This window comes from Salminus brasiliensis, chromosome 17 (genome assembly GCF_030463535.1).
Source record: "Salminus brasiliensis chromosome 17, fSalBra1.hap2, whole genome shotgun sequence".
Taxonomy (NCBI): Eukaryota; Metazoa; Chordata; class Actinopteri; order Characiformes; family Bryconidae; genus Salminus; species Salminus brasiliensis.
The window spans coordinates 23,473,156-23,487,319 of NC_132894.1; the positions used below are offsets into that span (position 1 = coordinate 23,473,156).

Below are 14,164 nucleotides of genomic sequence, written 5' to 3' on the forward strand. Positions count from 1 at the left end.
AAAAACTCATTTTAAAGGCAAGTTTTCTTAATCAGCAACTTACTCAGTTAAAGGTATTGTAAGAATAGATTGATGAACCTGATGAGTAGCAATAGATGATCATAAAATGAATCAAGGGATGTGGGCAAATGTTGTAACATTTTGGAGGAGGACACAATGTGGGTTAGGGTGAGGTGGGCCACAAGCTAAGGTGCTCAGGCCCAGGCCCAGGCCCATGCCATGCCCAGGAAAGCTAGTATCGATCAATAAAGTTAAAAGTTGTTGCAAGCTGTTGTTTACATTTAAAAATTTTCAAGGCGATTTGCTAGGTCATGCAAGCAACTTGTTATTTTAGCTGTATGTTTGGGGTTGTTGTCTTCCAAGATTGTTTTTTGGTCAATGAGATTAAATTACTCTTGATCAACCATTTTTCTCCAAGCTTAATTATTGTTTAATCTAACCAGAGTTCTAAAGAATTTCTGATTAGTCTAAATCAGAAAAAAATGTATCCCTAAAATACCACACAGCCAACTGCAAATTGCACTTTCATTCAAGCAATGTAAAGAAATAAACAGTGGTGTAATTGGGCAAACTGTATGCCAATTTATTGTCAACAGAAGATGAAGTACCTTACATATTCTTCCAAACTGACACCTGTGAAATGTCTGACAAATATAATGCTGTATTTGCAGAATATATTTATTTGGTAATAACAGTATTTTGCCTTGCATACTGTGTACCAAGACAGTATGCATGTTCATGTTTTAATGTTTCCCTTAAAAACACCACATTTTAAGCCATTCCACAAGTCTTGCTGATGGTGGTATTTCGAGCTTATGGCAAGTATCTGAAGCCTTACGAACACTATTTTGTTGATGATGCCATACCATATTATCTAGCAGGCCATATGATATAGGAATATGAGCTAATCAATTGTTGGGTTTGTGTGAGCATATGCATGAGTTCTAGAAGTCCTAATACAAAACGAGTGAAATATTTTTACTAATACTCCACATATGTGGGTTGACCCCTGAGTAATAGACAGGTGAAAGAAGGGTGAAACACATAGGGAACATAAAAATAAAAGGGGAAAAAAAATAATAACTAGAATCGCTTCATCTGCCGTCTTTCTTGTCGTCTCTGCTTCTTTTCATTTATCTCCTCTTGAGACACTGATGATTCAGCAGAAAACCAGGGCCCAAGGAAGTTCATCCACAACAGCTGCAAAGCCCGTGCAGGAGCCTGATCAAGAGAGAAGGGACAATGATAATGAAAAAATAATCTAGTAGGAATAATTCTAATTCTACCGAAAACAAAACACTATATTTGGGTCTTACCAAAAGCCAAAAGTACCAGAAGTAGGGTGAGAGGGTGCTGAGAACTTGAACTATAGCTGTTAGCAAGATGGCATCCTTGAGGTGCCTGCATACCAAAAAAAAAAATAATTACAAAGACATTATTATTTATTTGTTAAACAAACCAATGAGTTGAAACAAATGACTACTCGTATGAAGTGAATAACATTATCTCAAAACAACAGCACATCAATGTGTGGGATACATTACATGGTTAGTAAACAATTCTTGTAATCAACATGTTGAAGGTAAAAGAAAAGAGCAGGCTTTAAAGACCTGATCACCTAAGAAAAGAGCCAAATTGTTAGGTGACCAAGTCTGGGCATTTTTTTTATAAGGCTTATGGGGTACTCCTCCCCAGACCTGCAGCTTGAGGACACTGTACCTGCAGGAACAAGTGCAAGAGGAGTTCAATAACTTACAATGGCAAACGACGAGTCATACTGATGATTAGAAAAATGTATACACTTTGTAATACATGTTTAATTTTTTTTATTGTTTGCACATCTTGTGTGGATTTTATATATCTCTATCAACTGTTACCTAGCAAGATGCACCACTGCCTGCGTTAGCCAGAGCCAAGCTCGTTATCCTGAAAACAAAAGCCAACTGCTCCTAAAATACACTCTGGAGTTAATACTTTACAATATCTCAACAACATATTGCGTAGTTTAACAGATAACAGTAGCCATCTGCCCCCACCGGTTTATTACCACACAAACCTTCTGGACGCAGGTACATCATCAGGGCTTCAAACTCTTCAGTATCCAATTATTAGAAAGCTCACCTAGATCCTCCATTTGATGTAGTTATTGTTACTCAATGAATTTTTTAGACAAATGCCGAGGCTTTTTTTAGGGTTGTGTAGCATCTGACGCTTCCATGGCTGCAGCAAGCTGTGTTTCCTTGCTATTGTGTTTCGTACCGGGCAACCCGGGGTGTGGGAATAGGACTGGGGAATGGGCAATAGGAAACTAAAACACAACCAGATTTTTGCGCCGTACCAGCCAATTCAAAGAGGAAATGTTAGTGCTTTTAATATCTGATAATTTTAATATCCTGATCATTTTAGTACGAGTTAGTACAGAATATCATATCAAACTTACTGGATCTTTAAATAACCTTGGAAAAAAAGAACATCATAATGGTACTTACTCTGCCATACCCTGCTCCATGTTGAGGTCTATTCCTCCATCTAATAAGCTACCATCACCAGCAAATGCTGGTTTAGCCATGGCAGCCATGGACCTGTAGCTGCCAATGTAGACTACCAGTGCAAACAAAAAGAGGAACTGAAATAAAAACACACCAGCAAGTTCAGGTGGCAGAGTTGAACTGCAGAATACAAAGAGTCAGTCAATTTAAGATTTTATACACACACACACACACACACACACACACACACACACACACACACACACACACACACACACAGACACTTTTTTTTTTTAATCAAGCAATCCTGTTGGTGACAATATTATTTTAGACCTTGAACCCTAACTTTCCTTTTCCATGCACATTCATCTTGCTTTCATCTGCTTAAAGAATCTTGTTCCAGAAGTGGGCAGGCTTTTTAGAATGGTGTCTACCTAGTTTCTAATGTAGTCTGTTCTTGAAAGGCAAGATTTAAAAGGCAAGCTTTAGGAATTACATAGTTAAATTCAACACTTGGAATCAACTCCAGATCTTGTGTGTCCTTAATCTGTCATGAAAAAAGGGAACCAGGCCACACCTGACTACTCGGCAGACAATTCTCCAAATACATTTGAACTTGTGAAAATGGAATAAATGTCTGCAATTCTTAAACAGTTAATGCAATATTTAAACCCCTTGAATTAAAGCTGCAAGTCTTTAGTTCAATCACACAACTAACAGTTTGTGTTTTACCTGTGCGTCATGTCAGTGGATTTGAAATTAAGCACTGCCCTAATGCTAATGGACCTAACTGTATATGCAGATAATTTCCTGTCAGAATAAAATGATGCTTTTCAAAAAACAATAATCTTTATACAATAGGCAGAAAAAAACATTGACCCTTCATCATGGAAGTTTTTTTTTCCTGACACAATAATTGGAAGTGTAGTGAAGTGTTTTCTTGCCACTATATAAAAAAACTCCTTCTCCACCAAACCACGGTAATGTTCAATTAATTGCTTGATCTGTCTAAATAAAAACAAGTAATGAACTAATGAGCATTTCTTCATGCTACATTACTTTGAGGTTTTCATATATGACTCAATACCTGCAGATTTTTCAGGTGCATTTAGTTTTCAAAAATGTTCCATGTTATATTAATTTTCTATTCAGTTTTTTTTTTCTTTCATTTATCTTCTACAAATGTTCTGTATATATGGTTTAACTCTGTTTAATGCTGTAAAGCACAATGTCAAATATGTTTTAAAAAAAGTTACTATATAAATATAAGTAGCCCAATTTTCACAATCACTAAAATTCACTCATTAGTGCTCTCCCCCTATCACATGTAATGCACACGACACTGGAAGGGTGAGGAAAGACATGCCTCCTCAGACATGTGTGACAAGCCGCAGCCTCTTTTCGAACTGCCGCTGAAGTCATTGGGCAAGCAATGGGCTCAGTGAAAAACAACAGGTACCCAGCTTTGTTTCATCGGCTAGCAGACGCTCACCCATGCCAGCCAGCATCCACTGAGGTGATGTAGGTAGAGAGATCCATCTATCCACCCATAGAGAACAAGGCCAACTGTGCTCTCAGACTCTGGGTGCTGATGGCAGGCAGCATAACCCAGGATTTGAACCAGTGATCCTCAGGTCATTGTAGCAGTGCCCTTTTTTCACTGGACCACTTGAAGCCCCAAAAAAGCTTATTATTATTATTATTATTATTATTATTATTACTACTACACTACTACTACTACTACTACTACTACTAAAATATCCACAATATGAATTGATGTATGGATTGTCAATCACACCGCAGCTTTGAGCGCCAAGATAAGTGCAAGTTAATGTACTTACATGCCTAATAATAAATGTAATTTTCATAATACTATTACTAACAGAAACAGGCTCTTAATTTAACCATGCTGTACTTACCCATGTCCCAAAGGAAGTATCACAGAAAAGAAGATTTACTGCTGCATATATAGTCTGTAATATGAGAAATTAAACAAAAGCAAACTGAGAAGAAAAATATCAAGTAACAAAGTGAGAAGAACATCAGAAAACATCTTACATTGGCTCCGAGAATGACTCTTGTGTAGAACTTGAGAGTGGCTTCATTTTCTTCATGGATCTGCTTCTTTCCTTTGGTTCCAATCTTCCCTTTAGGCTGAGAATTTAAAATTGCAAAATTAACTGATGTTGCTAAAGCATTAAGTTAGGATGTTTCTTTTTTTTTAACAACCAAGAAAGCCCATTTTCACTGTATATTTTAACCGTTAATTTAACCAGGCACGTCATTAATAACAAGTTCATATTTACAATGGCAGCCTAGCAAGCAGAAGAAGCTACTCGAGTACACATACACACACATATACACATGTATATACACACACACACACACACACACACGCATGCATACATACATACATACATATACATACACACATGGACAAACTTTTGTTCAACAGAATTATTTTTAAAAAATAAACTCGTGAAACAGGTCTGGACAAAAATGATGGTCCCCTTAATGTAATATTTTGTTGCACAACCTTTTGATTAAAACACTGTAATCAAACGATTCCTGTAACTGTCAATGAGACTTCTGCACCTCTCAGCAGGTATTTTGGCCCACTCCTCATGAGCAAACTGCTCCAGTTGTCTCAGGTTTGAAGGGTGCCTTTTCCAGACAGCATGTTTCAGCTCATCCAAAGATGCTCAATAGAACTTAGGTCAGGGCTTATATAAGGCCACTTCAAAATAGTCCAATGTTTTCCTCTTAGCCATTTTTGGGTGTTTTTAGCGGTGTGTTTTGGGTCATTATCCTCTTGCAAGACCAATGACCTGCGACTGAGACCAAGCTTTCTGACACTGGGCAGCACATTTCTCTCTAGAATTCCTTGAGAGTCTTGAGATTTCATTGTACCCTGCACAGATTCAAGACACCCTATGCCAGGTGCAGCAAAGCAGCCCCAGAACATAACAGATCCTCCTCCATGTTTCACAGTAGGGACAGTGTTCTTTTCTTGATATGCTTAATTTTTCCGTCTGTGAACATAGCGCTGATGTGCCTTGGCAAAAAGTTCCATTTTTGTCTCATCTGTCCATAGGACATTCTCCCAGAAGATTTGGGGCTTGTAATTTGGCAAAATCCAGCCTGGCTTTTTTATGATTCGTTTTCAACAATGGTGTCGTCTTGGTCGTCTTCTATGAAGTCCACTTTGGTTCAAACAACACAGATGGTGCGATCTGAGACTGATGTTCCTTGAGCTTGAAGTTCACCTTTAATCTTTTTAGAAGTTTTTCTGGGCTCTTTTGTTACCATTCATATTATCCGTCTCTTTGATTTGTCATCAATTTTCCTCCTGCGGCCACGTCAAGGGAGGTTGGCTACAGTCCTATGGATCTTAAATTTCTGAATAATATGGGCAACTGTAGTCACAGGAACATCAAGCTGTTTGGAGATGGTCTTATAGTCTTTACCTTTAACATGCTTGTTTATAATTGTCTTTCTAATCCCCTGAGACAACTCTTTCCTTCACTTCCTCTGGTCTATGTTGAGTGTGGTACACACCATGTCACCAAACAGCACAGTGACTACCTGTAGCCCAATATATAGGCCCACTGACTGATTACAAGATTGTGGACACCTATGATGCTTTTGATGTATTGAAGAATCAATACATAATTATCTTAATGCAATCACACCTTTCAACTTAAAATCTTAAACTGAGATAAAAGATTTGTGTGTGCATAAATGGTCCCCGACATATTCATACAATGAAGCAAACTCATAGTATGACAGAACTGCAGCAAACTGAGAGAAGATTGTGTAAAGCAAGTCCGGTGATTCTTGTAAACTGTAAAGAATCCATGTCTCTATTACAAAAACAGACACAGTCTGTTGCTTAGCTGGGCAACCGTACAGAAAGTGAAATCCAGCTGTGTGACTTTAGGTCTTGCACTAGGGATTTTTTTCAGAATGTCAGTAAGGTTATTACTGCAGTCTTGTCAACTGTACCTTGGTCCTACTTATGAATCTTTAAATGTAAATAGAAATATCAAATGTTAAAAGGGAATATGAACAAGGTTTTGCTAAATATTGGGCACCTTAGCCATATAAATTCACACCCCACACACCACTTAATTATTATTTTTTTTTTTACTGAAATTGTATTTCAACTGCTTTATACACTTTTAATGTGAATGGGGAACATCCATTTATTAAAACTAGTCAAGGAAATTAAAAGGTTTTATGTCATTAGCACCACCTGCTCCAATCTTAGTTAACTTTTTCCATCCTAACATTTAAGATAGTCTAAATAATATGAAGCTGTAGAGAAAGTTTCAGATCTGCTTGATATAAAATGTTGGAACGTTTATCCCAAAACTTTCAAAAGTTGCAAATGCATTAAAATTGCATGTCCCTGGGCATAACCAGGTGTCATCTTGTCATCTTTGTCGACCTGTTATGATGTGGGGAAAAGACAGAAAAAAACAAATCGGTTGCCATGAGTAGTGTGACTTTAAGCAAGTGATTGAGTTTGCGGTGTACCATGAGGTATGTGGACAGATGTGGATTGCTGAATCCCTAAGTCAGCTCTTTCCAAAAAACACAAGCACGCTAATCAAGTATAGGATATATAATGTGTTTCTCGCTCAAAAACTGTAGAAGCAGCATTAAGGAATTTGAGCATTTAATAAAAAGAAGAAGAAAGTGAAGAACAGCAAGTTGGCTTTCCAAGCCAATTTAAGGGATACATTTCACAGCCCGCCCACCCCCCCGGCTCCATTAGTTTGACATTAAAAGGCAATCAACCCCCTTTTCAGTGTATGCACATTGGACTCTTCTTGCACATGGAATACAGTTTTGCACTCTTACTATACAGACTTTTCTGTCTGTAGAAATTAAGAATTTTCAGTAATATATACACAATAAGCACAAAATGTATGGAAAGGAAACTAAACTCATACTTTCTTAAGAATGATAATTCTTAAGAAAGTATGAGTTTAGTTTCCTTTCCATACATTTTGTGCTTATTTTCAATAGAATAATAGGATAGATTTTTAATGTAATTAATGTAATCAGGATTAGTGATATACCTGTACTGTGCAAATTATGAATGTTTATTGAAAAGGTTGCGATCCAAAATCAAACCAGTAAACAGGCGAGGGTCAAAAGACCAGAGCTGTGGTAACCATAACAAAAAGGGCTGAGGCAAAATCAAAAAACAAGAGACAAGCATAGGACAGGTATAAAAAGACAAGCCAAAAAAGCAAAACGGGACACACAGGAGATAAACAGGGGAAGGCCGGCAATACGGTGTAGAGTGTCATTGTGTGGAGAGAGCTGAAGCAGCAGAGCTGATGAGCTTCAGGGGCGCATTCAAAAACTCTGGTGATCAGGCTTTGTCCTGATTGGCCGAAGTGGTTACCTGAGCTAGCAGAGCAGTCTGGGATATTGAGTAAATATATACAACGACTGACGGTAAAACCGCATAACGCGATGTTGAGCCACCCTAAATCACTGCGGAGTTAATTCTTTCCCCGCGACAGCCCTACCAGTTAGTTGCCAGAGAAGTGCCCCTGCAGTGGACAAAATGTGATCCAGTGCTGTAACGGGTGTCTTTACATGTGTGACAATGAGGGGAATTTTCCTAATTGAAGCCCCTCAGTGGAAAAATTTGATGTGGTGCTCTATAGGTGCTTTCACTATAGGATAAACTTAACATTCCCAACAGGTGCCTTTCTGATTAAAAAAATTGAAAAAGATGAAGTATCCTTTCAATGAATTTCAATGACGCAGTGCCCTAGAGAATGTCCCCTATAACAGGCCCTGATGACAGTCTGGATACTTTTGATAAGGTTTTGGATTTTATTTAGATTTTGAAATACCTCCTTAAGCAAACCCTGCTTAAATACAAAACACATTGTAAAGCTGCTAACAAATTGTTTCTGCATTTTCAAGGTGCAATCACATATACAGTGTTCCTGTTCCCCCCCCCAGTACCTTTTAGGTTGGATTAAATGTTCAGATGACAGAGAGGACCTTATAGACTGAGCTTTAACCCTGACATCCTACTGCAGTATGAGAATGTAATACAGCAAACTTTCTTTGAAGTTGAAACTAAAGCTACTTTGACCAGATGAGCTTGATTGGCACTGCGTTACACATCACAAAACATTCTAAATAACTTGAGAAATAATTTTTTTAGCAATAAATTATAAGCTTGACCAGAGGATGGGTCCTCTCCATAAATGCATTGGTTAATCTCAAGCTCCACCAACTCCACAAGTTCCTCCAGCTTCGAGTTGTTCTCTGCCACTGTTTTGGTATTCTTTAAATAACCTTTAAAGAATAATATATATAAAATGGAGTACTAAAGAGTGGGTTGGGTCATCTAAAATTGGGGAGGAAAATTGGGTAAAGAATTTAGTTATAATAAATAATTAATACATATATATAAAATATTAAATTAACTAAAATAATATTGTTCACTTATCTGGGAGAGGGGTGTGCTTAAAGGTAGGACTGGGAAGTATAACAATATTTTGATCAATTTTGTTACCGTGATGCACAATGCTTTTTTAAGCATATTGAGGATATTGTTTGTGGTTAATAAATACTAATCAACTGCAGGTTTCATTACGAACAGTGTAATTAGACTGGTTTCATCCTACTGCAGTATGAGAATGTAATACAGCAAACTTTCTTTGAAGTTGAAACTAAAGCTACTTTGACCAGATGAGCTTGATTGGCACTGCGTTACACATCACAAAACATTCTAAATAACTTGAGAAATAATTTTTTTAGCAATAAATTATAAGCTTGACCAGAGGATGGGTCCTCTCCATAAATGCATTGGTTAATCTCAAGCTCCACCAACTCCACAAGTTCCTCCAGCTTCGAGTTGTTCTCTGCCACTGTTTTGGTATTCTTTAAATAACCTTTAAAGAATAATATATATAAAATAATTGCTAAATAAGTGCAGCTGGCACTATGACCAGATAATTGCTGATGTGAATCCTTAGGGGAAGTTGTCCAGTATCATTGCATCAGTGGCAGTTTGATAAGAGGTGGTGGCTGGTTGCGCATGTGTTGAAAGATGCACGTGTCAGTCCTTTTGGGAGCATTACTTGTGATGGGGAAATGGAGTACTAAAGAGTGGGTTGGGTCATCTAAAATTGGGGAGGAAAATTGGGTAAAGAATTTAGTTATAATAAATAATTAATACATATATATAAAATATTAAATTAACTAAAATAATATTGTTCACTTATCTGGGAGAGGGGTGTGCTTAAAGGTAGGACTGGGAAGTATAACAATATTTTGATCAATTTTGTTACCGTGATGCACAATGCTTTTTTAAGCATATTGAGGATATTGTTTGTGGTTAATAAATACTAATCAACTGCAGGTTTCATTACGAACAGTGTAATTAGACTGGTTTCATTAGATGAAGTGCAGCAGATGTTGAATAAAGAATCACAGTACTCAGTACAGGAGACTACTGTACAGTGTAGGATTGCTACTGATGTATTTAGTCAGTCAGTACATGTTTTATGATAAATATTGTGTATTGAGGAAAAATGTCTTTAAATATCATGATATAGTGTTTTTACCACATTTCCCAGTTTATACTGGACATTTGTAATTAAGGGGATGAAATCTTAGCCAGAAGCCAATATAGGACTAACCTAATGAAGCAATTATGTAGTGGTAATGAGGACGTTATTTAATTTAAAATTTGCACCTGCTGAAAATATTGATATTTCAAATCAAATTAATTTGTATAGTGCTTTTTATAACTGCTGTTATCATAAAGAAGCTTTACACAATTAGTAATTAGTAAAAGACAAGAAATCAACAACACAAAGACATGAAAGATCTAAGACACCTAGTGAGCAAGCCAACAGCGACAGTGGCAAGGAAAAACTCCCTGAGAGCTAGAGGAAAAAACCTTGAAAGGAACGTAGACTCACAAGGGGGACCCATTCTCCTCTGGTCATAACTCTTTATAAATTATTGTCTCATCTTAATGTATTACACTTCTGACTGCACATGAATTTCCTAGCCAAGCAAATCAAGTATACTTCAATATTGGGGTACAATCTACTGTCCATCAATAACAACAATAATGCAGAAGTAAATTGCAAAATGTACATTACAGAATATTTTGAAAAGTTTAATAAACAATTAGTTTATAAAACATCTTGTCGGGGAATGAGCACCACTTACCTGCTGCTGTCCATGGAAAAAAGTAAAAATACCTGCCACTATATTAATATAATACTGCTCTGAATGACAAGTGAATCTGAATACTGAGGTTGTTTCCTACTGCTGCCACAACAGAGTTTACTGATCAAACACATTCTGGCAATGGCGGCCTTCTTAAGGGCGGTTCTGAATACAAAGTATACAATTCATATTCTCACATAAATATTTTTTACTTTATTCCAAAATACAACAACAGTAGTATTTCATAAACCTTAACAGCTGTGAGTTTTCCCTTCTGCCATTCATGAGATAAGCTAAGTGGGAAATGCATTCTGGGCTATATGGCTATCCCAAGTCCAAACCTTCTGCATCCGGTCACATCCTAATGCCTCCTGTAGAACACTGACAGAGCAAGAACACACCGAGCATTTGGACTGTACCTGGATAGATGCAGATTTTGGAATGGAACAGTACTTGGGCTGCAACTAATGCCATTTAATGTCAGTCTATAAGAACACAAGTACAGACAAGAACACAGATTAGCTAAGGACTGAGGAAGAGTGAGCTTCCTAGCTAGTCCGTCACTGCCTAACCATGGGTGTTTTGGATCAGTAGGTGCATGCTCCCATTACTTATTTGATGTTACATAATTTTCATCACATCACTTAATGTTTTATTATGCTATGATCTAAGAGCAAATATATTTTATTTAGCTAGTAATATTTGAAATGGAATTTCAGTCCCTGTCTCTGCATGTAAAATGGTTGTATTCCTTAACAAAATGTGAACCTAAATATCATTCAGCATATGATCTGCAAAGAAAACTTAAATATTTTTAAAAACTGTATAAAATTTGTAAAACTGTGGGTAGGAAACCTCTCATTCTATCAAGCTGAGTATCCCCAAAGTACATCTTTTAACTAACTATAACTGAATTATATACATTTATTGAACTATATAAACAGGCCCACTAATTGAACTTAAATAGAAATGGAGAATAGCAACGGTTGTTACAAAAATATGGCATGACTTAAGTTACTAGCTAGCTACAAGCTAACTCACCCGTAAGATTCACAAGTGAATCAACAAAATATGTAAGAAAAGCACTGCAGCAGTGGTAAAAACACCGGCCCTATATTTATTTGCTTAATGTGGTAATCAGTTGTGGAGTGTTAGAACGAATTAAACCGCAAACGTTCATCAACTGAATTAATTAGCTAGCTAGCTAGCTAGTTGTTTTATGTTTAAGTTATTCAATACAATGGTTGAATTTCACCGTTCTAACCTGCCGAGCTACAACAAAAGACTATATCGTATCCTGAAGCACACTGAATACATATATCGTAGCTACCTGCTTTTAAGGCAGTATCTTAGCTTGTTATCTTAAGAGTTGTAACTGTTTAGTTACAGGGTACGTACCGCCATAGTTCCCACTTCCTCTTATTCTTTCCACGTGATGCAATCCTTTCGCTTCGCGTAGTTATCTTCACTTTTTTAACTATAGTTTTAAACCGATATGCGACTTGAAAAAAAAGTCTTGGTGAGACATGCCAAGCAAAAGTAACACGTTTGCCAGTATGTGAAGAAAGCAACAGTAGCAGTCTAACCTGATGACCACCGGAAGTAATTTATTTTTCAAAATAAAAGATTAAATTCTGTAAAATAAAAAAATGTATCTGTAAAATTACCACGACACAAGTACTTTATTTATTTATTATCACAATAATGCTCTACGGGTTCTTTTTAAGGAGAGCAGAATCAGGCTATGGTTAGAATAGAGTATATTAAAACTGCTAAATATGCATTGTCTGAAAGAAATACCAGTGCTTGCAAAGTTTTAAAAAAATATATATAAATAAAAAAGCAAAAATCTTCACTAGAAAGGGAAAGTTAATGAACAAACGTTTGTGACAATTGTGCTTGCACTGGGGTTGCCATGGTCGTGCCAGGGGATTGCTTTGATATCCTAGTCCTAGATGATATTGCTATGGTTGTTTGGTTGTTGCTTTGGCATCCTATGTGGTTGCTAGACAGATGCTACGATATCCCAGCTGAAATGGAAATAAATGGAATGAAAGTGCATACAAGGAATTAAATTTAAATAAACACTCATACCACACAGGAAATCATGGATGCTGTAATGCAAATTCATTAAATCAAATCAAATCAAATTAAAAACAAAATGTATAGCGTTTTTGTATAGTATATAATTTTACAACTGTTGTTGTCACAAAGCAGCTTTACACAATCAGTAATTAGTAAAAGACAGAAAAAAATCAATAACATGAAAAAACATTAAGAATCTAAGACCACCAGTGAGCAGGCCAATGGCAAACGTGGCAATGAAAAGCTCCCTCAGAGCTGTAGTAATAAATCTTGGGAGAAATCAAGACTCACAAGGGGGACCCATCCTCCTCTGGTCAGAACTATTTATAAATTTTTGGCAAGAAGTCACCAAACCACCTATACTGTTGTACTGCTCAGGTGTGCAACATATTCATAATCATAATATAATAATCACGGTGTAGTATAACTTAATCTAGTCATGGCAGTTATGGTAAGAGTAATGAGTGTAATGATAGTTAATAGTGGTAATATTAATTGTGGCAGATAGTTAAGTCCAGGCAGGTAGCAGTGGTAGGAGGGTGTGCCGCTGGTCTGGCATGGGTGGTGGTGGGGGGGCGGGCCTGCTGGTTGGACTGGTAGGTGGGGCTGGTCTGACACAGGTAGAGGGGACCCCAGCAGGTAGTTTTCCAGCAGGTCAGGCTGGATGAGTGGGTGACTATTTACTCTGAGAAGGTAGTAGTTAGTGTTAGTTAGTTAGTAGTTAGAGAGTTAGTTCTGAATGGATTTATAGAGAGCAGAGAATGTTGAGCAGAACGGCACCCTGGGCTTCATAAGAAAAGGCTCTTCCTCCTGCTGAGGTTTTCTGAATTTTGGGAACTACTAAGAAGCTAGCACCCTGAGATCTAAATATTTTTGATAGCTCATAATATGTAATAAGATCTCGCAGATACCCAGGAGCGAGTCCATTTAGGCTTAGTATGTTAATAAAATAATTTTATAGTCAATACAGAATTTAACTGGGAGCCAGTGCAGTGATGATACAACTGGACTGATATGGTCAAATTGGCTGCAGCATTTTAAACTAGTTGAAGATCATTAAAGTTCCTGCTGGAGCAACCTGGCAATATTACATTACAGTAATCTAGCCTCCAGGTAATAAATCTGCATTCTTAGTTTCTTAGTTAGGCAATGTTTCTAAGATGTAGAAAGGTTGTCCTCCTAATATTTGCTATATTTTATAATTTGCAGAGTGAAACACCTCTAGTTTGGTTGTCCGCCATTTCCACTCTAGTTTTCACACTGTTTGTTTTAAAGTACGGGTTTGATCACTGTACCACGGAACAAGCTTTTTTTGCCATGTCATTTTACATTTAAGCAGTGCCACTTTGTCTAAGGTAATCAAAGGG

The 14,164-nt window shown here is 37.0% G+C and overlaps 1 protein-coding gene across 6 annotated transcripts; it reads right to left on the reverse strand.

Annotated features, from left to right (window-relative positions):
* Positions 1–557: 557 nt before the first annotated feature.
* On the reverse strand, positions 558–12,290 carry tmem208 (transmembrane protein 208). 6 transcript variants are annotated; one of them, XM_072660303.1, is made up of 6 exons: positions 12,111–12,290; positions 4,548–4,643; positions 4,409–4,462; positions 2,490–2,626; positions 1,317–1,401; positions 558–1,221 (listed from the first exon to the last, which is right to left on the reverse strand). In XM_072660303.1, exons 1-6 carry the CDS (start codon positions 12,114–12,116, stop codon positions 1,084–1,086), a joined length of 516 nt encoding a protein of 171 aa, XP_072516404.1. In that variant the 5' UTR covers positions 12,117–12,290; the 3' UTR covers positions 558–1,083. The 6 variants fall into 6 exon arrangements, with proteins under 6 accessions (XP_072516404.1, XP_072516405.1, XP_072516409.1 ...); XM_072660304.1 differs by lacking the exon at positions 4,409–4,462 and having other exon boundaries at positions 12,111–12,289; XM_072660308.1 differs by lacking the exons at positions 4,409–4,462; positions 12,111–12,290 and adding an exon at positions 11,132–11,169 and having other exon boundaries at positions 2,490–2,601.
* Positions 12,291–14,164: the final 1,874 nt, after the last annotated feature.